The sequence below is a fragment of the Scylla paramamosain genome, chromosome 9, assembly GCF_035594125.1.
Source record: "Scylla paramamosain isolate STU-SP2022 chromosome 9, ASM3559412v1, whole genome shotgun sequence".
NCBI lineage: Eukaryota > Metazoa > Arthropoda > Malacostraca > Decapoda > Portunidae > Scylla > Scylla paramamosain.
Window position 1 is genome coordinate 5,020,386 of NC_087159.1, and position 24,248 is coordinate 5,044,633.

Below are 24,248 nucleotides of genomic sequence, written 5' to 3' on the forward strand. Positions count from 1 at the left end.
TGAGTATGTATTTTTTGTGGCTCTTTTTTTTTTTTCTCGTCATTACACCGCATCACAGAGCAGTCATAATTTCTGGATTTCTACTTAGAGCAGATCTCCTTGACATAGTGCACATATCGGTACAATTACCAGTCCAGGCTGTCAGTTATCTAAAATTCACCTTAATTTTCATTCGTTAATATGAGAATTTCAAACATTCGACAATTTTCATCCTCATTTCCAAAAAAAAAGTACAGGAAATTACTTCGGTAGTTTGTTTTATGAAGATGACGGCATGTTATTTTTAGGCCTACACTCGCCTCCAAGAAAAAATAATGACGGGGATGGCGGGCAGCGAGAGGCCGCCGTGGGAGGTGATGTGCTTGTATGGAGGTAACGCCAGGCTCTCGGGGGCGTGGGGGGTCCTTGGGGCTGCCTTGTGTGGGGATTGTGATGGCAGTATTGCCTGCGAAGTGCTTACTGATTTCATTCCTAGTCCGTGTTATGATCTCAGAGACGACAACACATGGCAACAAGTCTGCAATGACGAGCTGTTTATCTATTGCTTGCACGGCTGGCAGTGGACACGAGTGGCATGAAATGAAGCACGACTGGAGGTGTTCGAGTGGAAGGCGTAGGAGTGTGTAATGTACTGTGTGCGCGGAGAGTGCTGTGCTCTTATCAACACACACGGGAAAGCACTTAAGGCGAGACGAGCAAAGTAGCAACATGCACAATACTATGCTGAGAGAAGACGGAGAGGAACAGGACAATGAGAAATGAAGATGTAGGAAGGATGACTGGTAGGACAGGGATAAGGTTGATGTATTAGACTCCCTTGGCATACTACTGCTCTTAACACTGTATTATTTTTTTTTTTCCCTTGCCACGCGTTAAGGAAGCTGACCAAGAGCATGAAAACAAAGCAAAACAAAACAAAACGCTCATTTGTTTGTAGTTTTAACAAGTTTGAAGAAGTCCATCACTCTTGCTATCATTTGTGTATTTCGAAATCCTCCTCCTCCTCCAAAAATATGATAAATAAGATAAATTAATTGAATAAAACAAATAGGGTAATAGATAAAACTCTAAAAGAAAGAATACACAGAAATATTGAGAAGACGAACGGAACATAAAATCCTTGCCCACATCATTGATCTGAAATAGTAGTAGTAGTAGTAGTAGTAGTAGTAGTAGTAATAGTAGTAGTAGTGGTGATGGTGGTAGTGGTGGTGTAATTTTAGTAGTAGTAGTAGTAGTAGTAGTAGTAATAGTAGTAGTAGTAGTAGTATAGTAGTAGTAGTAGTAGTAGTAGTAGTAGTAGTAGTAGTAGTAGTAGTAGCAGTTGTAGTAGTAGTAGTAGTAGTAGTAGTAGTAGTAGTAGTAGTAGTAGTAGTAGTAGTTGTAGTAGTAGTAGTAGTAGTAGTAACAGAAGAGCAGCAGCAACAGCAGCAACAACGGCAGCAGCAGCAGCAGCAGCAGTAGCAGTAGTAGTAGTAGTAGGAGTAGTAATAGTAGTAGTAGTAGTAGTAGTAGTAGTAGTAGTAGTAGTAGTAGTAGTAGTATCGTAGATCTAGGCGTACATCCCATATGAGGTCAGCTGTGTGTCCCCTGCTTCCTTTAACCATTCCAGTCCTTCTTTCGCCGCGTCCTTCCGAGAGTGGTGATGTCAGGACTCATAGCCTCCCTTCCTCACGCCCTTCCCTCTCACTCATCACTCTCACCTTCACTTGCACTCACTCTTCCTTTTCCTCCTCCTCCTTACCCTCCTTTTTCATCATGTCTCCTTCTTTTCCATCTCCTTCTCCTCCCGCTGCTCTTCATCTTCGTCAACATCACCATTTCCTCGTTTTGGTAGAAAGAGACACAGTTCTTCCCACACCGCCAGCGTCACTCACTCAGCCTCGCGGTTTCCAAGGCCACGTGCTCCCCCCCAGGAGTCCCACGCCCTCCCAACACTCCCCTAATATGCCGTTGCTCTGCCAATATATCTCTCAACATTCAGATGTGCGATATGGCTCACTTATATGGCGGTACACGGCTCTCACGTAAATATTGTTCATCCCTCCTGCAGAAGCAATTGATAAGGAAATGTCGTACGCTTTTACTTTTGAAATTAAGTTCTTATTTTTTTCTTTCTTTTTTTTTTCTTTGTACTTTATTTTGTTTTATGAGTTTGTTTGTTTTTTCAGTGTATAGTGTCTCCCATCTCTCCTCCTCCATGTCCTTCTAGCTGTCCTCTTTTTTTTTTTTTCATCTTGCTCTCCTTCTCTTCCTCCTCCTATTATGAGTGTTTTTTTAGTAAAGGTGACCTCCTCCTCCTCCTCCTCCTCTTCATCCTCCTTGGTGTTCTCATCTCCTTTATCGTGTTCTCCTCCTCCTTCTTCTCCTCCTATTATGAATGTTTTTAGTAAAGGCGACCTCCTCCCCCCCCTCCTCCTCCTCCTCCTCCTCCTCCTTGTTGTTGTTCTCTTCTTCCTTATCTTGTTCTCCTCCTCTTCCTCCTCCTATTATGAGTGTTTTTAATAAAGGTGATCTCTTCTCTCCTTTCTCTTCTCCTCCTCCTACTCCTACTCCACCCCCCTCTTCCTATTATGATTGCTTTTACTATAGCAGGCACCCTCGCTTCGCCTCGGCGGCTTCCCACGTGCCCCGTCGTCCCCCTCCGCCCCTCTTCGCTCCCCCCCCCCCCGTAGCCCCCTCCATTACAACACACACTCTGCTCTTTGTATGTTACGTCACGCTGGTAATTGTCTCTTTGGTGGCAGCGGTTACGTGGCGGCTCAGGTTTCGGCTCTCACGACGCCTCGCTCTCGCCCCCGCCGCCTCTGTCATCGCCCCGAAAACATGACTCCATGTAAGGCCCATAGGCGACGTTGACGTAGGGTGGCCACGCTGCCCCGCGCCGCGCCGTGACTTTCTCAGCCGCGCTCCGGGAAAATGACGTGATTAAGTGACTCCGTTGTTTATTTTAGTTGTACTTTCACTTAGGTCTATATCTTGAAACGCTTTGCTCTCTCACATTCCGACTGTTTTCAAGGCCCACGGTGATGAATAGCAGAGTTTTCAAGGGTGTTTCTCCTGTTAATAATAGTTTGCATAGTTGTACTTTCACTTAGGTCCGTATTTTGAAACGCTTTGCTCTCTCACATTCCGACTGTTTTCAAGGGCCACGGTGATGAATAGCAGAGTTCTCAAGGGTGTTTCTCCTGTTAATAATATGGAAATCTTGTTAATCTGTCACTGAATCCATAAAAATACCATTAAAAATTCGTGTAACCTCAACTATATAGAGCTCCCTTCTGTCTGTTTCATGACTAGTAGATAGATCTCTCTTTTACTGGGATTGGTGCGGCGCAGGGCAAGGCGGGGCGGGGCACAGCGGGGCAGGTTGACGTCACACGCGGGGGCAGCAGTACAGGCTGACTCACCTCCGCCCCGCCCCGCTCCGCCGTCCCACACGTTCCCACCGCAGTGCTGAACGTCACAGATTCTCGTCAGTCGGTGCATAGGGGGGCTTGGGGTGTGCGTGCGCGAGGGCGTTGGAGAGTAGCGCATGAGGGGTGGGGAACGGTATAGGGTGAGGGGGGGGAAAGAGGGTGAGGGCGGGGCGGCGTGGGCGGGGTATTTGGTTGTTCCCGTCCCGTCGATACGTGGGTGTCTACTGCTGGTCTGGCGGTCACCTGGCGGGAGGAGGACGGGGGAAGAAGGAAGAGGAGGAGGTGGGAGGGAGGGGCTAGAAGTGACCTCCCTTCCCCTACTCCTCCATCTCACGCGTCTGGCAGCGCGACTCGGCAGGACACACTTGTAATCGGTTCACCTGATAACCATACCTCACCTTCCCCCTTCCCCCTTTCCGCGCCTCCCTCTTCCCCTCCTCCTTGTGTCTCGCTACCTGCTACTTCCCATTACGTTTTAGAGCCGCCGCGCCCTCCACTCGCCAAACACTAACTCATCTCGCCCCGCCCTGGTCTCCTGTGACGCTCCAGTTATTCACCACGACTTTTGTTTTGCTTTTTCGTTCTCTTATCGTGAACATTCTTTCTCTTCCTTAGCTTTTTCAGTACTACACACCTTCCAAACTTCGTCAAATCACCTTTTAGTTAGTGATAATGTAATAGATCGGATATAATTGTGTTGAATGAGTAATTATTAGTTTTTTATTTTTTTTTTCGTTTAAGAGGGATACTGGCCATGGTAACGAAGAAGAGAGAAAAAAATGATAACGAAAAGTATCATCTTAAACTTGACAAAAATTTCTAATGACGTCTAGAATATAACGAAATCGAAAATAATACTGTTGCTTTTTTTCTCTCTCTCTTACTGTAACAAGTGTAGAGAAGCGTCGTTGAATTAAACAGGCCAGTCAGGATCTAAGGGTTTGTTGTGGTTTGAAATTCACTTGTATTACTTGTATTCACTTGTCGTCACATCCACAATACTGCCATTTTCTCTGTGTGCCTCCTTCCTTCTCTGTCCTCGTCCCTTTCTCGCTCTCTGTGTCTCTGTCGTCTTCCGTTTCTCCATCTTGTGTTTGTGTCCCCGTCTCTGTCTGCCTGTCGGTCTGTCTCTATGTGCTTAAGTCTGTTTTGTCTGTCTGTTTGATGTTTATTTTTTTTCTCTCTTTCTTGGTGGGAAACAGATAATGTGTGTAGAGTTTTTCTTTTATAAATGTTGATACTGCTCATGAATAAAAGTGTTGTCTCTCTCTCTCTCTCTCTCTCTCTCTCTCTCTCTCTCTCTCTCTCTCTCTCTCTCTCTCTCTCTCTCTCTCTCTCTCTCTCTCTCTCTCTCTCTCTCTCTCTCTCGGGACAGCACCCTGACCTACATTCATGGTTTCCTTAAAGGGACATTTAGGGAACGTAGTACACTTGTTATGATTTGTTACCTCTCTCTCTCTCTCTCTCTCTCTCTCTCTCTCTCTCTCTCTCTCTCTCTCTCTCTCTCTCTCTCTCTCTCTCTCTCTCTCTCTCTCACTTATCTTGGGAGGAACTCTATGACCACTTCCATATAAGACGAACTGGAGGGACCTCTTGGGACACACACACACACACACACACACACACACACACACACACACACACACACACACACACACACACACACACACACACACACACACATCGGCCAGCATTCATTCTATAAGGAGGAAGGAAGAAAAGAGCTGTTACCTGAAAAGAGAGAGAGAGAGAGAGAGAGAGAGAGAGAGAGAGAGAGAGAGAGAGAGAGAGAGAGAGAGAGAAGGGGGAAATGAATGTGTGGGCGAGGTGTAGGAGTGTGCTACTGGCTGGGAAAGCGACACACACACACACACACACACACACACACACACACACACACACACACACACACACACACACACACACACGTTCAGGAAATGGCCCACAACATCCGTATTCCATCTCGCACTGAAGGTTATGGCTAAAAAATATACCTGCCGTTCACAGTCCCGCCCTCGCACAGGTAAGAATGTTTCTTACCTGTCCACGACTCCTCCCTCTCACTCTTACCTGTCTCCTCCTTCCTCCTCTTTTCTCTTTTTCTCTCTTTTCCTCTTTTCTTTAACATTTTTCTTTTGTTTGGGCCTGGTTGTTTTTCTTCACCTTTTTTTTTTTATCTATTATCCTACTTTTCTTCATTTTCCTTATCTTCCTCCTCCTCCTCCTTCTCCTCCTCGTCCTCCTCCTCCTCCTCCTCCTCCTCCTCCTCCTCCTCCTCCTCCTCCTCCTCCTCCTCGTAATTTACTATTAGCAGTTTGCACATCATATAAAGAATGATGTCAACGTAATCTCTCTCTCTCTCTCTCTCTCTCTCTCTCTCTCTCTCTCTCTCTCTCTCTCTCTCTCTCTCCTGCTCATGTAATCATGTGATATCTTTCCTCTTCTCCATTCTATTCTTTTCCTCACATTTTTTTCTCTCTCTCACTCTCTTACCCTTAATATCTTTCCTCCTTCCTCATCTCTTCCACTTCCTCCTCCCTCTCTCGTCTCTCACAAATCACTTCATTATTTTCCTTCCTCTTGTGTCATTTCCATTCCTTCTCCCTCTTTTCTTCCATCTTTTCCTTCTTCGTTTTAATTTCTTCTATACTCTTCCTTCAGGTCCTTCCTCTCCGCCTTGCAACTTCCCACTCTCTCTCCTTCGCCTACCTTTCCCCTCTCCTCTACTTACCCCCTCTCTCCTCTTCTCCTCCTCCTCCTACGTCTTTCCCTCCTCATCCCCCCCATCCCTCCCCCTCCAGTCCCGCGGCACCCCTGGCAGCGGGCAGCAGCAGCAGCAGCAGCAGCAGCAGCGGGCTCTAGGGCTTGGGCAGGGTGGCAGTCAGTCAGTGAGGATCCGCCAAACGGGACGGACATACGCTCGCTACTCCACGCCTTGCAGTCCACATGCGTTCAAAGGTACAGTGTCTTACGTGCATCACTCCCCCTGTCTCCCTAAGTGCCTCTATGCTTCCTCCTACAGCCTCGTCCCTTCTTGCCCTCCACCACCACCGCTTTTGCTTCATAGCCGTGTCTCTATTGGGGCTGTCTCTGTTCTGGAAGCAATTGGCTGCGTTTTTCTTTACGGATTCACTAAGCGTCAAGGTTGCTGGGCATGAAAGCACAGCCACCACGACACACACACACACACACACACACACACACACACACACACGTACAGGTAACAGTGGTGTGTGCAAAAAAGAGTAATGATAAAGGAGTGACATGCGAAGTTTCCTCTCTCTCTCTCTCTCTCTCTCTCTCTCTCTCTCTCTCTCTCTCTCTCTCTCTCTCTCTCTCTCTCTCTCTCTCTCTCCGTGGACAGAGAGAGAGAGAGAGAGAGAGAGAGAGAGAGAGAGAGAGAGAGAGAGAGAGAGAGAGAGAGACTCACTCGATACTGGTTCTTGAGGCTGCCTGTCATGTGTGTGTGTGTGTGTGTGTGTGTGTGTGTGTGTGTGTGTGTGTGTGTGCGGTGAAGTAACTCAGCACCGTGCATTCTTTCTTTTATTTTCCGCTTTCTTATTCCTGTCGCTGTTTCATCATGATTTAGTTATGATTCATTGACTTCTTTTCCTCTTATTCTACGCCCCCGTCCTCCTTTTACCCTTCTTCTCCCCTCCTCCTCAGGCAGTTTAGCAGAGGAGGAGCAAGAGGAGGAGGAGTAGGTTGGGTGGGTGGAGGGGGGGGCAGGTTCCGCGTAGTCATAAGAAAAAATTAAGGAACTGATAAGAAGCCAAATCATGAACGTTGTCCCCCTTCAGCTATCCACCTGCTGAGAGAGAGAGAGAGAGAGAGAGAGAGAGAGAGAGAGAGAGAGAGAGAGAGAGAGAGAGAGAGAGAGAGAGAGAGAGAGAGAGAGAGAGAGAGAGAGAGAGAGTGCCTAATTTGGTCATACTGGGAAAAGTTGTACACGAGAACCTGTCGAGAGTAAACTTATGCGACTGTCATTTGTTTGCGCCTTTGTCTCTGTCTTGTAGTAGTAGTAATAGTAGTAGTAGTAGTAGTAGTAGTAGTAGTAGTAGTAGTAGGTGGTGGTGATTTTAATGGTTGTTGTTGTTGTTGTTGTTGTTGTTGTTGTTGTTGTTATTGTTGTTGCTGTTGTGTTGTGATGGTGGTGGTAGAAGGAGGTAAAGTAGGAAGAGGAAGAGGAGGAGAAACAGCAAGAGTAGGAGCTAATGATAGGAGAAGGAGGAGGAGGAGGAGGAGGAGGAAGAGGAGGAGGAGTATTGACGTGAGCCTGACCTGTGTATAGGGCGCCAGCTGACTTGTGGGTCACCGCTCTCTCTCTCTCTCTTTCTCTCTCTCTCTCTCTCTCTCTCTCTCTCTCTCTCTCTCTCTCTCTGATCCTTATCTCCACTAACTTGTTCTTCCTTTCCATTTTCATTCTTTTCCTCTATTAATTTTTCTTACCTAGTATATTCCTTCTCTTTCTGTTAGCCATTTCCTCGTTTTCTGTTGCTTACCTCATCTTTATTCACTTATCTCTATTTCATCCCTTATTATATACTTTTAAAAAATTTTCTTGGCTAAATATTTCTTTTTTCTTCATCTCTTTTTCTCAGCTTTATATAAGTCATTATTTCCATCTTAATCCGTTTATTTTAGACTATTATTTGCTCTTTACCTCCTTTCCTTTTCCTGATTCTACGTTTCCTTTGCTCAATATTTCTTTTAATTTCCTCTCTCTTTTCCTCCTCTTCATACTTCATTATCTGGATCCTATTTCTTTTAGTATTCCTATTAATCTTTCTTTACCTTATTCATCTCTATTTAGCACTGGCACTCGCTCTTTACCTCCTTTCGTTTTTCCTGGTCTCATGTTTGTTCCTGCTTGACTTTCCCAGCCTCGTATTGCTTGTCATATCCGTCGCTGCCTCTCACTCCTTATATCTTGTGGCGGCTCGTGTTCTCTCTGGGGTGGGAGCGTGGCTGATCATAATGCTCTCTGGTGGTGTTTGTTCCTTGGCCTCTCTCACTCCAGCTGTTCCTGTGATGCTGTTATTATCGGTGTTGTTGTTATTATCATGATTTTTTTTTTATCTGTGCGTCTTGAGTTGGCTATGCAAGGAATGTTTTCTTCTGTTACTCGATCCCTTCTCTAAAATTTTCCTCATTCCGTGATTTTTTTATTTTCTTCCTTATCTTGTTGTTGTTATTTCCTCTATTGTCTATGCAAGGAATGTGCTTTCACTTTATTCTCTTCTCTCCTACACAACCTCTTCCCTAAACCGTATCCTCTAGCATCTCCTGCCTCTATTATTTTTACTTTTCTCCCTCAACAACACCCTCTATCTCTTCTCTCTTTTTTTTTTCTCTCTCTCTTTTCTTTTGATATTTCCTCGGTTATCCAAGCTAGGAACTGCCCTCCTCTCTCCCTCCCTCCCCTCTCCTCTTCTCTCCTCTTCTCTCCTCTCAATTCCTACCTCCCCAGCCCCACGCCTGCACGCCTCCTGCCTTCCTGCCTGCCTGCCTGCCTGCACCCTCCCTCTCTCCCTCCCTCCTTGTGTCCCTCCTTGAGTTGCCTTGCATAACATCACATCTTGCTCTTATACGAATGTGTCAAGTATAAGTAGTTCTTTCTATTATTGTACGGTGAAATGTTGTCTAGATCCAGTTGTTCTGACTGACATTGAGATCAAGTATAATTTTTTACTCGAGTTCAAAGTTATTTAAGATGAGCGTAATGATTTCTGAACACTTGACTTCTCTATACCAGCATCTTTTCACCTTTAACGTACTCCAGAATAAGAATCCTTTGTCTCGAAAGAGCTTCAGACTGACAGAGCGTTTAAATACCATAACACGATGTTCAGTCCCTCAGTTAGACAATATAACTCTTCTGTACCAGGATCTTTTCACCTTTATTGTATTCCAGAATAAGAATCCTTTGCCATAAACGCGCTTCGGACAGACATAGCGTTTAAATACCAAATCAAAGCGTCAAATCCTACTTTAAATACTATATCACAGTGTTCAATCCTACTTCAAACTCCTCCACTACCTTTAACCTATTCCTCTCTCCCTTCAAATCTTCCCCTTGCAACTGTTAATCGTCCGGCACCAGACACGTACCCCGCCCTAATTGCTCGTGCCTCACCGCAAGTCAATCCAGGGACAGAGCGATGCCTGGCCGCTCTTGTTCTCTTGTTTTGCAGCCTTAGCTCAGCGGGGGCCTGGGGCGGTGCGGAGTGGAGGCGGGGGCGCAGGGACGAGTTAGCGTTGTGGAGGCGATTCTGGAAGGCTCAAGGATCTGTGTGTGTGTGTGTGTGTGTGTGTGTGTGTGTGTGTGTGTAGTTTTTTCTCCTTCTTCTTCTTCTTCCTCTTCGCCCTGAGAATGTGTACGTGGTTTTGTTTGTGCGTTAACCCTTTTTTTTATCTCCTCCTCCTCCTCCTTCTTCTCATAATGCGGATTGAACCGGTAATATTAATGCGTTGGGGCTCACTCACACACACACACACACACACACACACACACACACACACAGAGAGAGAGAGAGAGAGAGAGAGAGAGAGAGAGAGAGAGAGAGAGAGAGAGAGAGAGAGAGAGACGAGTTGAGAATTGAGAATGTGGTAAGCTTAGCCATCTGTGGTTGTGTTGCGGCGGGTCACGGCTTGTGTGTGTGTGTGTGTGTGTGTGTGTGTATGCCTAGCAGCGCCCTTACCTTTACACCAGGGGAGGGAGAGACAGAAGGATGATTCACACAAGCCCAGACAGGCGTGTGGTGTGTAGGCGTGTGTGAGTGTGGGCGGCGCGGGGCACAGGTAGAAGGAGAGCCGCCGCCCATCTCCCGGCTCCCTCTAGAAGGCCACAGACGGCGCGGGCGTGGGTGTAGCAGCTCGAGTGTGGGCGTGAGTGTGGGCGTAAGGTGTAGTAGGGGTGTAGGGTTCCCTAGCGAAGCCTTAAGAGCCGTGAAGGAGGAGGAGGTGTAAGCAGCAAAGAGAGAGAGAGAGAGAGAGAGAGAGAGAGAGAGAGAGAGAGAGAGAGAGAGAGAGAGAGAGAGAGAGAGAGATTTAAGTATTGAGGAAAAGAATTATAGATTGATAAGAGAAGGAAATAAGAGTTGAGAGAGAGAGAGAGAGAGAGAGAGAGAGAGAGAGAGAGAGAGAGAGAGAGAGAGAGAGAGAGAGAGAGGCACATCGCCATATATAAACAAACCATGTACGTGCAGTAATCATCCTCTGTGCACACAAAATTGTTGTCGCGTGTAGTCATCTGCTGCCATAATGCGCACACAGAGGAGCAGGAGGAGGAGGAGGAGGAGGAGGAGGAGGAGGGGGGAGGAGGATGAGACTATGCATACTAACCCTTCCTAAAAAAAAAAAAAAAAAGTATCAGTGCACTTTAATACCAAACATTATGACAAAGGGAACAGAGATACACAAGCTATAATTATTGTCTGAAAACGGTAAACTTTCATTTCGTTTTAACACCGTAAGAAAATGAACGTGTCTCTGCATAGCTGTGTATGTTTTTTTCCGCGAAGTTCTCGTTGTATTTATGGATATGTAGTGAAGGAAAAAACAAGTAACAGTTCTGAGGAAAAAGTTGCAGCATTGTTTTAATTAAAGTGAGTAAATCGTCATTAGGTTTGTTTTGATGAGAAGAAATGGAAGTAATGGTTCTTAAAATCATCATAATGTGTATTTAATTGAAGGAAAAGCAGCTTACACGTCTGAAAATTAAGAGTCTCGTTTTGATTGAAGAAAATACTTTAGCTGGTCTGCAAAAAAAAAAAAGAAAAAGAAAAAGAAAAAAGAAAAAATACATCCTTGTTTTGATTAAAGAAAAAAAAAAAACTAATTGCTGCGTTTTTATTAAAGGAAAACAGGTAACAGTTTTGGAAATTATAAAAGCTTCCTGTTAATTAAACTGAAAAGAAAATGACCACACCATCTTTTAAAATTCAAAATAAAAAAAAAAAAAACTGAAAACGATCACAGCTGTTTTAATGGAAGAAAATGCGAACAATCCTTAAAACCACCCGGCTTTGTTTTAATTAAAGAAAAGGGTATTAAGAGTCTGCAAAACCACCACACCTGCATTTCAATTAAGAGAAAAAAACAATTGACAGTTCTGAAAATATCACCTTGGTTTTAATTAAAGGTAAAGAAAACGAGCGGACCTGAAAAACCATCACAACTTCGTTTAAAATGTAAATGTGTGTGTGTGTGTGTGTGTGTGTGTGTGTGTGTGTGTGTGTGTGTGTGTGTGTGTGTGTGTGTGTGTGTGTGTGTGTGTGTGTGCGTGCGCGCGCGCGCGCGCTGCCTACTTTTTATACAATGCTGAGGCGTCTTGCCCTGTGTGCTAATCGCTCCTTTAGTTGTTCTGAGACGACACGCTGCCAGACGTTTATGATGATCCTTCCTTTAATCTCAAGCAATCTTAATGCGACACACAGCGGTCATCATAATCCTGTTCTCTTAAGGCTAAAATATTGCTAATTCCATTCTATTTTGCCTTGTATTCTTTGTCTTTGGCTTGTCCTGCCTGGTATAGATTATGGGAATGAAGGTACGTGAATGACTGGGAGGTTAAAACAATATACATGACTAAAAATGAAGTATGTGTTTGGAATTAAATGCAGGACAAGAGGATTTAAGGTCTCACTATAATGCATTTTTGTTAGCCCTTGTATTCTTTGTCGTTGGCTTTTCCTGTATGGTATATTATGAGCATGAAGATACGTACGTTGATGACTGGGAGGTTAAAACACTATAATAAAACTGAAGCTAAGTATAAGAGATTAAAAACAGGATAGGAGGATTTAAGGATTCAGTATAATGCATTGGTTAGATTAGTTAGGAAGTTAACGAGATCAGCTGGGTAAATTGTCACGGGGGCTGCTTTGATTAAGATAAAAAGAAAACATGCATCAGAAGTTTGTGTATTTATTGCTTAATTAGTGTTGTCTTTGTATCATAGTGTGTAGTTGCTGTCAAAAGAGGAATTTCAAGGCAACTTCAAATATTAACTGGTTCTTATTTTGGAATTCTTCGTTTCTTTTTTTCTTTTCCCTTCTTATTTTCTTCCTTCCTTCATTTTTATTTTTGAGTGAAGAGAGACAATTAGTGGTTTTTCTATCCTAAATTTGTTTCTTGTCTTTTATCTACTTTCCTTGTGGGGTTAAAAAAAGAAACACTGTCAATTGAGGTAATGTACGCAGGGTTTTCTTTTAAAATATTTCCAAAGTTTGTGTGGTAAAGCAGAGGAGTAATTCTCGCTTTCGTCTTACCGAGTCGAGGTTATAGCATGTACGAAGGCATCTGTGTGTGGCACTAATGTAGCAGTGTGTAGCCGAAACAGTGACTTTACGATATCACTAGAAACAGCAGATGAGCCTAATGCATGATAATGATGTTGTTTATGATGATAGTACAGTAATGGTGGTGAAAGTATGTAATAGTGATGATAATGAGAACATGGGTTTATTAGTAAAACACGACACACACACACCACACACACACACACACACACACACACACACACACACACACACACACACTGTATACGATCACACCGCAAAACATCCTCCATTAATTCACCACAACTAGGCCTAAAGTAACTCCTCCTCCTCCTCCTCCTCCTTCTCCTGGCGGCCTCGTCCCTAAAAAAGCCACACTTTCTTTCACGCCCTTTAGGATCCCGTTCTCCCACCCGTAATAGACCCCAGTCAGTCCCCACCGCACATAACACACCAAAAACACAGTCCTCTATAATCAATATCACCTTACACTTAACAGTCCCATTACCCTACAGTTTATCAAGTCAAGGGTCCCTCCAGTCAACAGTTCATTGAGTAATCACGCCCTCAGTCAAGTCGCTTCCATTCATCAAACTTTTAATTAACAGTCCCTAGTTAACAGTTCTTCCAGTCAACAGTCTTTAATTGTCAATATCCCCAGTAAAAATCTTCCCAGTCATATGATTTCACAGTCATCTAGATCACAGATAACACCTGCAGAAATCCTAAGTTAAGAGCCCCACTCTGTTACTGTCCTCCTCAGTCAACAGTTCCCAGTTAACATCCCTCTTCTAGTCACCCAGTTAACAGACGCCACCTACAACAGGCTCCTCAGTCGCCAGTTCTACAGTCAACAGCCCTTACAGTTGAGAGCCCCAGTCGACGTCCTTGTTTCCTATTACGACGCCAAAACTCAGCATCCTTTACAGTTGCAAATCCCTGTAGTACACCTCCCATCACCTACTACAGATACCCAGTCAGCAGCCCCTACAGTAAAAATCCTTATAATCCACCTCCTTTTCATCCACTAGAGGCGCCCACAGCTCCGTATTTTCCTAACAGTTAAAGGTCCCTAGTCCATCTCTCTACAACCTACTGCAGACCTCAAACTCACCAGACCCCCATGAGTTAAAAGTCCACAGTTTACGTCCCTATTATGTATTACAGCCGCCAAGTCAGCAACCACGACAATTAAAAGCCTCTACAACCTACTACAGGCTATCACAACAGTCCCCTTATAGTTAAAATTCCTTACCTACCTCCCTATAACCTACCTCCCTATAACCCAGCTCAGTCCTCCCTACAGTTAACACACCCATACACAACTCCAGCCACCAACACCACTCTCCATTCTTCTTTCTACAGTTGATAATTATACCTCGCGCTACACCAGCCACCCACACCAGCCTCCCTCTTCTTCTTCCACCCCAAGCGCCTCCCAGCTCACTTTCCACGGCAGTTGTCGAAGTGGCGGTGCTTGGTTCTGGGTCGTTGTCATTAGCAATTGTAATTTGATTCATTGATTCGCCTTGTCACCTTTCTCTTTCTCGTCTTGATTGCCTGCCTGTGTGTTCATCAGCTTATCTGTCTGTATGTCATTACCAGTGTGTGTGTGTGTTTGTGTGTGTGTATGTATGTATGTATGTGTGTATGTATGTGTGTATGTTGTATGTATGTATGTACTATGTATGGATGTATGTCAGCTTGTCAGTTTCTAGATGTTTGTTTATCTATTATTTTTGTATTATTCTTGACTCTCTCTCTCTCTCTCTCTCTCTCTCTCTCTCTCTCTCTCTCTCTCTCTCTCTCTCTCTCTCTAACATTGCTTATAGGTTGCCTGTGATTGGCTGTTCATATGACCCAATCACACCGTACATGGCGTGCTTGTGGCCAGCTGTGTTGTGCCGAGAGAGAGAGAGAGAGAGAGAGAGAGAGAGAGAGAGAGAGAGAGAGAGAGAGAGAGAGAGAGAGAGAGAGAGAGGGACGTTGGTAAGGTATGAGTCACAATACCATAAGGAGAGAAGTGGTCCTTCCTCTCTCTCTCTCTCTCTCTCTCTCTCTCTCTCTCTCTCTCTCTCTCTCTCTCTCTCTCTCTCTCTCCCCTTAACTCTCAGTATTTTGTTTCCTCCTCTTAACACAAGTTTAAGTCTTTTCCTTATATAACTAACCTCTCGTGCTCTCATTCCTATCGTTCTCTCTCTCTCTCTCTCTCTCTCTCTCTCTCTCTCTCTCTCTCTCTCTCTCTCTCTCTCTCTCTCTCTCTCTCTCTCTCTCTCTCTCAAATAACGAAAATTAAAAACAGAGTAGTCTGTGTACTTATCTCTCTCTCTCTCTCTCTCTCTCTCTCTCTCTCTCTCTCTCTCTCTCTCTCTCTCTCTCTCTCTCTCTCTCTCTCTCTCTGTATGGGCCACTCATCAAGCAAACATACCAGCAGCAGCAGGCCCTGAAGTAAGCGTGTCCACCTCCTACACACACACACACACACACACACACACACACACACACACACAGACAGGTTGCGTGTGTACGTTGTTTTTATTTGTCTATGCAGGATTAAATGCATTCACTCTTGTTAACCTCCCCTCAGTGTGTGCGTGTGTGTGTGTGTGTGTGTGTGCGGAGGTGTTCCTGTGCACCTGAAGCATTGATTAGCCCACCACTGACCTTCACCCTCCTCCCTCCCCTCCTCCTCCTCCTCCTCCTCCTCCTCCTCCTCCTCCTCCTCCTCCTCCTCCTCCTTTTCCTCCTCTTCCCCTTCTCCCTCCTCCTCCTCCTCCTCCTCGTCCTTTTTTATTCCATTGCTAAATTTTTCTTTTCATTTTTCACAAAGTTTCATTCTTCCACTTATTATTTTTCATCCGTTTTTTTTTTTTTACATCACAACAACAACAACAACAACAAAACAATCTTCGCCTCTCCAGTTGTTGATTATTCTACTGCGGCTGTGTTTATTATTTTAGAGATTGTAGTAGCAGTAGTAACAGCAGCAGCAACAGTAGTAGTAGTAGTAAGAATAACAACAGCTGCATTACAACACGTGTATTAATGTAATGGATTCTATGAGACAAGACGACGAATTAGTTAAAAGCAACTGCCTCGTCCCTGCAACGTAAGGCGTAAGCAATATCGTGAATTACTTTCCCTTCAGCGAAAGGCAACTGCAGGAGCGAGGGGAGGGAGGAGGGGAGAAAGGAAGGGACAGGACAGTAGGAGAACAAAACGAAAGTGAGAGTGAAGAAGCAAGGGGACAAGAAGAATAGTAAGTGATGAAGGAAGGGAGAAAGAAGTAGAGAGGACACTAAAAGAAAAAAAATTGAGAGTGAGAAAGCAATGGATTGAAAAAGGAATGAAAAGTATGACGAAAGGAAAAGTAATAATGAAAAGTAGGAATGAAGGAGAGAGGAGAAAGGAGAACGAAAAAAAACAATGAAGAAAGAACACAAGAAAGGAGGAGGAGTTGGAAAGGAAGAAAGAAAAATCAAAAGAACGAAGGAAAAACTGAAGAGAGAGAGAGAGAGGAGGGAAAGAAAACTAAGAAAAGGTAGAAAGAAAAGAAAGACAAAAGTTACAACGAGAAGAAATGACGGGGAAAGGAGGAGAGAGGAATAAGGAACACGAAGAGAAAAAAGAAAAAACAGAGACGAGGGAAGGAGGAAAATAGAAAAGGAGAAATGAGGGAGTTGGAGGGAAGGAGGCCATAAAGAAGAAAGAAATGTGAGATGAGGGAGGAAAAACAAAGGGAAAAATAAGAGAGGGGAGAAAGGAGAATGACATTAAGGAGAGATAAAAAGTAGGAAAAGAGTATGGATGAGAATTGAAAGACTGAAGCAATATATGAAAAGAGGAAGAGGGAGAAGAAAGGAAGACAGAAAACACTGGAGTAAAAGAAGGAAGGAGAACGAGGGAAGAAAAAAGGAGACAAGGGAGAAAGGAAGAGAGGGGAAGGAGAAAACAAGGAAGGAAAAACTGGGAGAGGGAAAGAATGAGGAACGGGAAGAGAAACGTGAGGGAAATATCTCATAAACTGTTGTAGTGGAGGCAGTAATTACAGATGCAAAGACGTGTGTTGCAAATTCTCTATTTTCTCTAATTACACTCTTCGTGGGCGCGGTATAACCATTCCTCGTCTTTTAACCTGACCCAACATTGATCCCAAACAAAACAAACCTTGCCCGCGTTTCACCCAAAGTACGATAGTTTCAGATCAGATTCTCTCGCGTTTCTCCGATTTAAATAAAGGTCAGAGGGTATCATAAACTCTCTTCGTTTTCTTCCAGACGCAGTCTCTGAATACGTGTCTTGAAATCTCCTTCGCCTCGTAACTATTGCTCCGTAGTGGTTTGATAAATGATGATTCGCATGTTTCTTTTCTTTTCTTTTCGTTTCACATCGTTTGATTTTTTTTTTTTTCCACGACGCAGGAAGTCACGTCGAGTATCAAGTATGCTTTCTCGCACCTATTTTCTGACTCAGGCTGTTTATAAGAGTAGTTATGTAGAAATTTATTTGGTATTGTATTCAGCGCCCTGCAATTTTCTGATAAGCAATTTCCTTCGCTTTTCCTGACGAGATATATAGAAACCTCCCTCACATCGTATCTAACACCCTGAACTGGTTAAATAAGCCATTCGTATTTTACTTTTTCACTTCTTGCCACGTCGAAAACTTTATTTACGTTTACACGACGCCAAGTACGAGTACATTATAGATACGTTCCTTTTACTCTTCAGAATCTCTACATTATATAATACTCTATAGGGTTATCAAAAAAAAAAAACAATACCATGTCTTCTCAACACATTTAAAACCATCGTCAACATTCCTTACATTTCACACCACGTTAGGTAGGCCACGTTAGAAAGACCAGAGATAAGTATTCTTTCTCTTCTTCTTGTCATAATTCATCACCGTGCTTAGGAGATACTCGACTTAATGCGTAACTAAGTAGCGTGTAAGCCGGACCCTCTCTCTCTCTCTTTCTTTCTCGCACATAATTTCTACCCGATGGCTTTGGAACATGATGAGCGAGTAACATAGAAGAATGACCCGTGACTTGTGTTGTTTGCCGTGCCTTCCACACACTTAACACTCTGCTGGTCCTCCTGGTCCTTGGTGGCGCCGTCTAGACACTCATCAACACAAGGAGAAAGAATACAAGGAATGAACTGCCATGACTCCGGCGTTAATGTTTATTGTCTTGTGTGCGATTCAGGCGCCATCTAGATGTGAGAGAAACAAGGAAAGGGAGCAACAATAATAACTTTACTGCTTATATTTTACAGCTTACAGGCTTTGTTTAGACTATTATTCTTATAATTTACTACTTTTTAAGCGAATAAAGATTGTAAGAATACGTATATAAAGTAGACGAAGTGCATATATATATATATATATATATATATATATATATATATATATATATATATATATATATATATATATATATATATATATATATATATATATATATATATATATATATATATATATATATATATATATATATTTTTTTTTTTTTTTTTTTTTTTTTTTCCATGTATTTTCTTGAGGAGGAGGAGGAGGCCTGATGGTGTAGAGAACAAAGGACCTTAGATGGCTTTAGGTCCTCCTCCTCCTCCTCTCCTCCTAAGCAGCGCGAGGGAGGAGAGGTAGGAAAGGGGAGGCGGGGTTGTCGTATTTGGAGGAGGAAGGGAGGAGGTCTTCTGGCTTAATATTAAAATACAAGACCTTGATTCATTTTTTTGGTTAGATGTGTGTGTGTGTGTGTGTGTGTGTGTGTGTGTGTGTGTGTGTGTGTGTGTGTGTGTGTGTGTGTGTGTGTGTGTGTGTGTGTGTGTGTGTGTGTGTGTGTGTGTGTGTGCGTGCGCGCGCGCGCGTTAGAAGGGGGAAGATAGGATGGTAAAGTTTAATTAATCATGTCCACGTAATTACAAGGAAGGAGAGAGAGAGAGAGAGAGAGAGAGAGAGAGAGAGAGAGAGAGAGAGAGAGAGAGAGAGAGAGAGAGAGAGAGAGAGAGAGAGACTACAAACACACATCTCATCAGAACACAACTCGTCACAACAAATCTCTGCTCGTATATCAACAAACAGTCACACGCACACAGCCCTTCCATTGAGCTATCGGTAGCGGGGGTGTGGCGCCTCGATTAGCTAACCTTCTGCCATCCCGCGCTACCTTGATGCTTCCAATTATACCAAAATGGCTTTGTAATTGTACCTGAAGGCTGGGATGTCGGGGAGCAGGTGCCGCGGCCTCGGGGTGTGGGGATTGGAGGTAGGGGAGGTAAGTGGGGAGAAGGAGGGGCTAGGCTATGGAGAAAGAGTCCGCGGGGCATCAGCCTTGCGTGGCAGTTCGTAAATAACACTTGACAGCAATGGAGTTATAGGGTCGGGATACCTATGATTGGGGGAGTGGGGAGGGAGGGACCACACACACCTGGGCGTCACAAGGGAAGCAGGTGAATGCGAGTAATCCTGCTTGTGTTGGAGGCCGTAGCTGGTGCACGGAGGGAGACACGATACTCTTAAAAGGCGAAGAGGAAGAGAGGTATCTCGTGGTGGCGAGGGCGGTGTTTTAGCGAGTCAATGGCAGGCGGGGCGCAGCCAGGAGGGAGGACCCGCCCGCCCGGCAGCCTTCCCTCCCGCAGGCACGCACGCTGCCACCCATTACTCCCTGCCCTCTCCGTCACATGATGATTGGGTCTTTAACGACGCGGCAATTATCGACACTCACTTTGAGTTTCGTTATTGAAATCTCTGTTGTCCGCCGCGCTAATCACAGCGGCTGTTTATGGACGTGTGATTTGCGTCCTGTCACCAAGAGCAGCAGCAGCAGCAGCAGTAGAGGACGCAGCTCACAATTACACCAACAACTATGGATGTGTAATTTGAATTTTGTCAATACAATCGCAGTGGAGCAGGTTTGCTAATTAATGCTGCTGTTTTTGGCCGAGTCCTTGTTTAGCGCATCACCGGCCAGTGTGAAATACCGAGGGGCAGTGTTGAATAATTATGTGGTCTGGATTTTAACACGACCGTCTCGAGGCAACTCGCTCCTGTCCACAAAAACATGTCTCCGGTGCGAGCTGCTTCCGCTGCAACTGGTCCCTCCGGAGGCCGTCGTGCCCCTGCCGCCCCGCCCGGCAAGAAGCTCCCGTCCAGTCCTCTACCAGGTACGAGGCTTTGGTCCTTCCACGCCAGGTACAAGACCCTCATCCTGCCCCGCCAGATTTTAGCCTCTTTTTTTTTTTTTTTTTTTTTTATCTTGCAAGATGTGATGTCCTTCTCTTGTCTTGGTGTATACAGGGCTCCTGCGTCTTGCTCTGTGTGATTTCGACCTTCGTCCCGCCCAGATGTGAAGCTTGGCCTACACTATCACATATATTTTTGTCTTCGTTTAAGTACAAGTCTTGGTCTACACTGCCAGGAGTAAGTCCCAGCCAGCGCCGTGCCCGGGACCACCAGGCCGCTCTTTGGTGTAGGCATGGCGGGCAATAAAAAGTGGAACCTACACGCTCCCTCGGATAATTTCTCCCGCCAACGCCCACGCTCCGAGTCAACACCCGACCGCCCTTAGTCATGTCACCTGACGCCCACTCTCCAGGCAGCCCACACCCGTGTCTTCCCGGGGGCCTCCGCCCATTCTGTAGCAGCGGTATGATAAAAATAAGGTGGAGGTGGAGAAGGAGGAGAGTTTAAGGAAAGTGAAGAGAAGAAAGAATAGATGTCGGACGAGGCAGAATTTAGTAACATCTTCATTGCGCAAAAGATTTAATGTGTTAATATTTTGTTTTATTCCCTTGGGTGCAAAAGAGTAGAGGCCGCGGCAGGTGTGCAGGTAAACCTGAGGCCAGGCGGGTAACACGATTCAGGTGTAGTGCAAATTGACTCATCCACGGAAGTACAGTAGTTGTTCTCAAAATCATAACAAGCGCGGGACATACGAGAGAAGTTCATGGACCAGTACTGATTTACTCACCTAGAAGATTACTGGTAAAAGGTGAACAGCAGGTGGTGATTCAGATGTATACAAGTATCCTGAATATTGAGAGTAAAGGTTAACAAAATCCTGACGGGCGGGAGTGTAGTACATGTGAGAATATATTCTTTCTCGCCCAGAAAATTGTTACTTATCAGTGCACAAGTAGTGGGAACACACGCACACGCTAGCATGTTTCTGCTCACCCTCAGAAGAATTAGTAGTGATGCAGACATTGCGTTATTTATTTTTCCTCACCCACATCGTCTTATTTACGTACTGATCAGAAAGCTCACCAAAGACGAAATGTTACTTACAGAGGTACTTATTTACATACTCATAACTTCAACTGGATATGGATGTCAATGCATAAGTAGTCATTTTGGCGTAAGACAACATGACTTGAAATGCGGCGTTTTGTCAAGGGCCGAGAACCATTGACTTTATTTATATAATACTCAATGAAACAGTGATGTCGCACTCAGATAGCATTCACCACGTGTAGCTACTCAGTATTGTAATGAGGCGGCGGCTAGGTGCGGCTTGGCATGGCGGCAGGTGTGCAGGCGAGCACCCCAGGAATCCTCGCTCAGCCTTGGTCGCCTTGCTGAAAGAATTCCTGCATATGAAGATCGTTCCTTCACTGGGCTTTTTTTTTCTTCTTCTTCTTCTTCTTCTTCTTCTTCTTCTTCTTCTTCTTCTTCTTCTTCTTCCCAAAAAAGCCTCATTTCCTAGACTGAGATTTTTTTTTCCCCTTCCCACGATCCGTTCTCTGTCGCGTAGGTGGTCACAGCAAGATCTATATACTTACGAGTAAAATGTATCTTGGGTCACACATACACTGCTGCGCTAAAGACTACCAGATTTTGACACCTCTAAACATAACACGGCATACATTTTCTAGTCATCTTATGCACTTTCAAACTGTTTGTAAGACAAGGACCGTGAATCTACACTTAAAACAAAAATCACGCATATAAAGTAAAACTAACTAAAAAATGAACTACCATGCGACGCTCCCTTCTGTATGACCCGTTTTCTTTCCCAGCACGCATGCCATCACACCGGCAGGACGCTCTATTTCCACAAAGACGCTCTCGCTTTCACTCGACGCCTGCCCTGGATCGATGCCCGTATTCCTTCCCTTTAAAGGACGCGTAATTATGTAGAGGACCAATGGTTGACCAGGCGACCCGAATCCCGCACCCCAGCTGATGAGCACGCCAATCGCTCAATGCTGAGAGGCTGGGACGTGTAGATCCAGCGACTGACATTTCGTGTTGGAGTGTTAATTATGTTTGTCCGGACGTCTGTATCGAGTTTTTTGTTCCCACGGGCTGATTATGAAGTCCAGTCATGTTCTTACGCCGAAGGAATTTGTGTACGGAGAATATGAATGAATGTAACGCTGCGTACGTAAAATTGCTTGCAGAAAGAATAAAAATAAAAAAGAAAAGTGGTGGACGTGAAGAGAATAACAATTAGTCATTTGCGTGTGTGTGTGTGTGTGTGTGTGTGTGTGTGTGTGTGTGTGTGTGCGTGTGTGTGTGTGCTTTGTTTGTTTCTTATTCACATTCCTTATACAGGTTGAAGCATATATATTACTGTAACAGCAAGTACTTAACACCACTTCCTCCTCTTGGTAGCGCCGCACCCCGCTAGGAGGCCACAGACAAACACATTTACGGAGCCTTGGACAACATGGAAACTCTTGTAGAAGTCTGGGTATTTGGCGAGTCTTATTTTTAGAAGCGGCGGTGCGGAAGATGAAAGCGCCGACTCCTGGAGATTTATCAGGAGTCATGCGCGTACGACCTCGGTCCGCCTCGCTTCCTACAGTCCGTCGGAATTTGATGGTCGATGAGGAAGGTCATGAGAGACTCCACTCCTTTTTGTCCTCCCTCATACTGTGTTCAGGGGGCAGCCTCGTACTTCCTGCATTTACGAGCCTTGGCAGAGCATTAATAAACAACTAAAAGAATACCTAAACCTCGTAATTCTGTAACTGTGCTTGTTTTTATTGACTTCATAAATGGTGTGGTGCTGCGTTTCTTAGTGTTGGGTGCTACAGAATCCTTAGGACTGCTGGAATCAATCTCATAAAGCACTAGAAGAGGGTTTGTGTCAAGTTAAGCGTCAAACTCCAGGATGCATTAAACATGAGGCACTTAAACTTAACTCAATGTTCCGGCCAGTGAGCAGAGGTAAGAATAACGATACTTGATTGTGTTTAGAAAGACTGTTTTTCTTTACTCACTATCCCTTCGTATTTCAACTATTTCTTCTCATTAAGGAGGGAAAATCATTAAATATCACAATTAAAACGAACATTAACGTAACGTATAGTATTTCCTTCACTGTATTTTCACGTATCGGGTGTGCTCACGGTAACCATGTGATGGGGGACTGAAATACCTACTAGATCTCACAACAGATGGCGCTGCTCGGCTTGCGAAAGGTTAAGAAACGCTTGAAGGGCATCCAGGAGGCTCTCAATGTTGGAGTGTCGAGGGGCAGCTGCGGATGGAGTAGGAGGCGTTGGGAGGGGGGCGTGCGTGGGGAGGCGGTGGGGGGCGGGGGGCGTGCGTGGAGAGGCTCGGGGGTGGGCGTGCGTGGGGAGGCGGTGTAGGAGGGCGGGGGGCGTGTGTGGCGTGCCGGGCAACGTCTGGTCAGCGTGATGACTTGTGTAATCGATACCGCCTTTCTTTCCCCCCACTGACCCCACGAGCGTCCCTCCCATTCCCGCCGCCCCCCTGCCCTGCCCTGCCACGCATTCCTCTACCGCCCCTCCCCACGCCCTGCTCGCCCCTGCTCGTGCCTCGCTGGTGTTATTTTCCCCGAGAGTCACCTGTGTGCTCCTCCTGAGGGCCCGTGTCACCTGTGCTCCATTCAAGCCATGATTTTTTTCCCTCTCACCAGCTCGTCCGGTTTTTATTTATCTGTGGTAATCAGTATAAATATATTGCGTAAGGATTAAGAATAATGTTCGCTATAGTAAAAAATAAATACTTGGGTTTCGTGCAGGTTTGTTTATCCGGTTATTTCAGGGACCAGATTTATCGAAGGCGTGTCTCGCGGATGTCGTTGCGCGCTCTGAGTATCGCAGAAGTGAGATCCGCTTTGTAAAGTCTCTCATTCGTGCAGCAGCAAACACTGGACCAGTTGCCTTAGCCTGCAGCGGTGAGGCGGCGGTAATGGTGGTGGGGGGTGGCACGGAGCGAAGGCTGTCTGGCGAGTTGCGTGGGTGGCTGGGTGGTGGAGTGGTGCAGGGGCGGGGCGGTGGAGAGGTGGCGGGATGGAGTGACGCGGTGGTGGCGTGGTGGCGGGCTGGTGGTGTGGCGTGTGGCCTCCGGGAACTGATTATTGCCATTACATATTTGGAGGGGCGAGGTGGAGCAACTCTAAAAAAATATATAAGATAAAAAAATAATAATGATAAATCGAAAGATCATAGAAAACAAGGAAGTCAATTACTCGATATGAAACTCCGTTATTTTGCGTCATTAGAATATTCCTACAAGATCTGAAATGCAATAAAGTCAACTACTTATATACAGTTTCAAATGGTCG

At 45.0% G+C, this 24,248-nt stretch overlaps 1 protein-coding gene across 9 annotated transcripts in view; it reads left to right on the plus strand.

The window, feature by feature from the left end:
- The first annotated feature begins 616 nt into the window (after nucleotides 1-616).
- LOC135103456 (ciliary microtubule associated protein 1A-like) overlaps nucleotides 617-24,248 on the plus strand; it is a 40,087-nt gene continuing 16,455 nt past the window's right edge. For 6 of the 9 annotated variants that reach the window (XM_064009764.1, XM_064009770.1, XM_064009765.1 and 3 more), the window contains exon 1: nucleotides 6,227-6,377. In XM_064009764.1, coding sequence (XP_063865834.1) covers nucleotides 6,366-6,377 — 12 coding nt within the window. In that variant the 5' untranslated portion in view covers nucleotides 6,227-6,365. Of the gene's footprint in view, nucleotides 783-5,339; nucleotides 5,443-6,220; nucleotides 6,378-24,248 lie in introns of those variants that run through there. The other 3 variants (XM_064009766.1, XM_064009772.1, XM_064009767.1) reach the window with 3 other exon arrangements.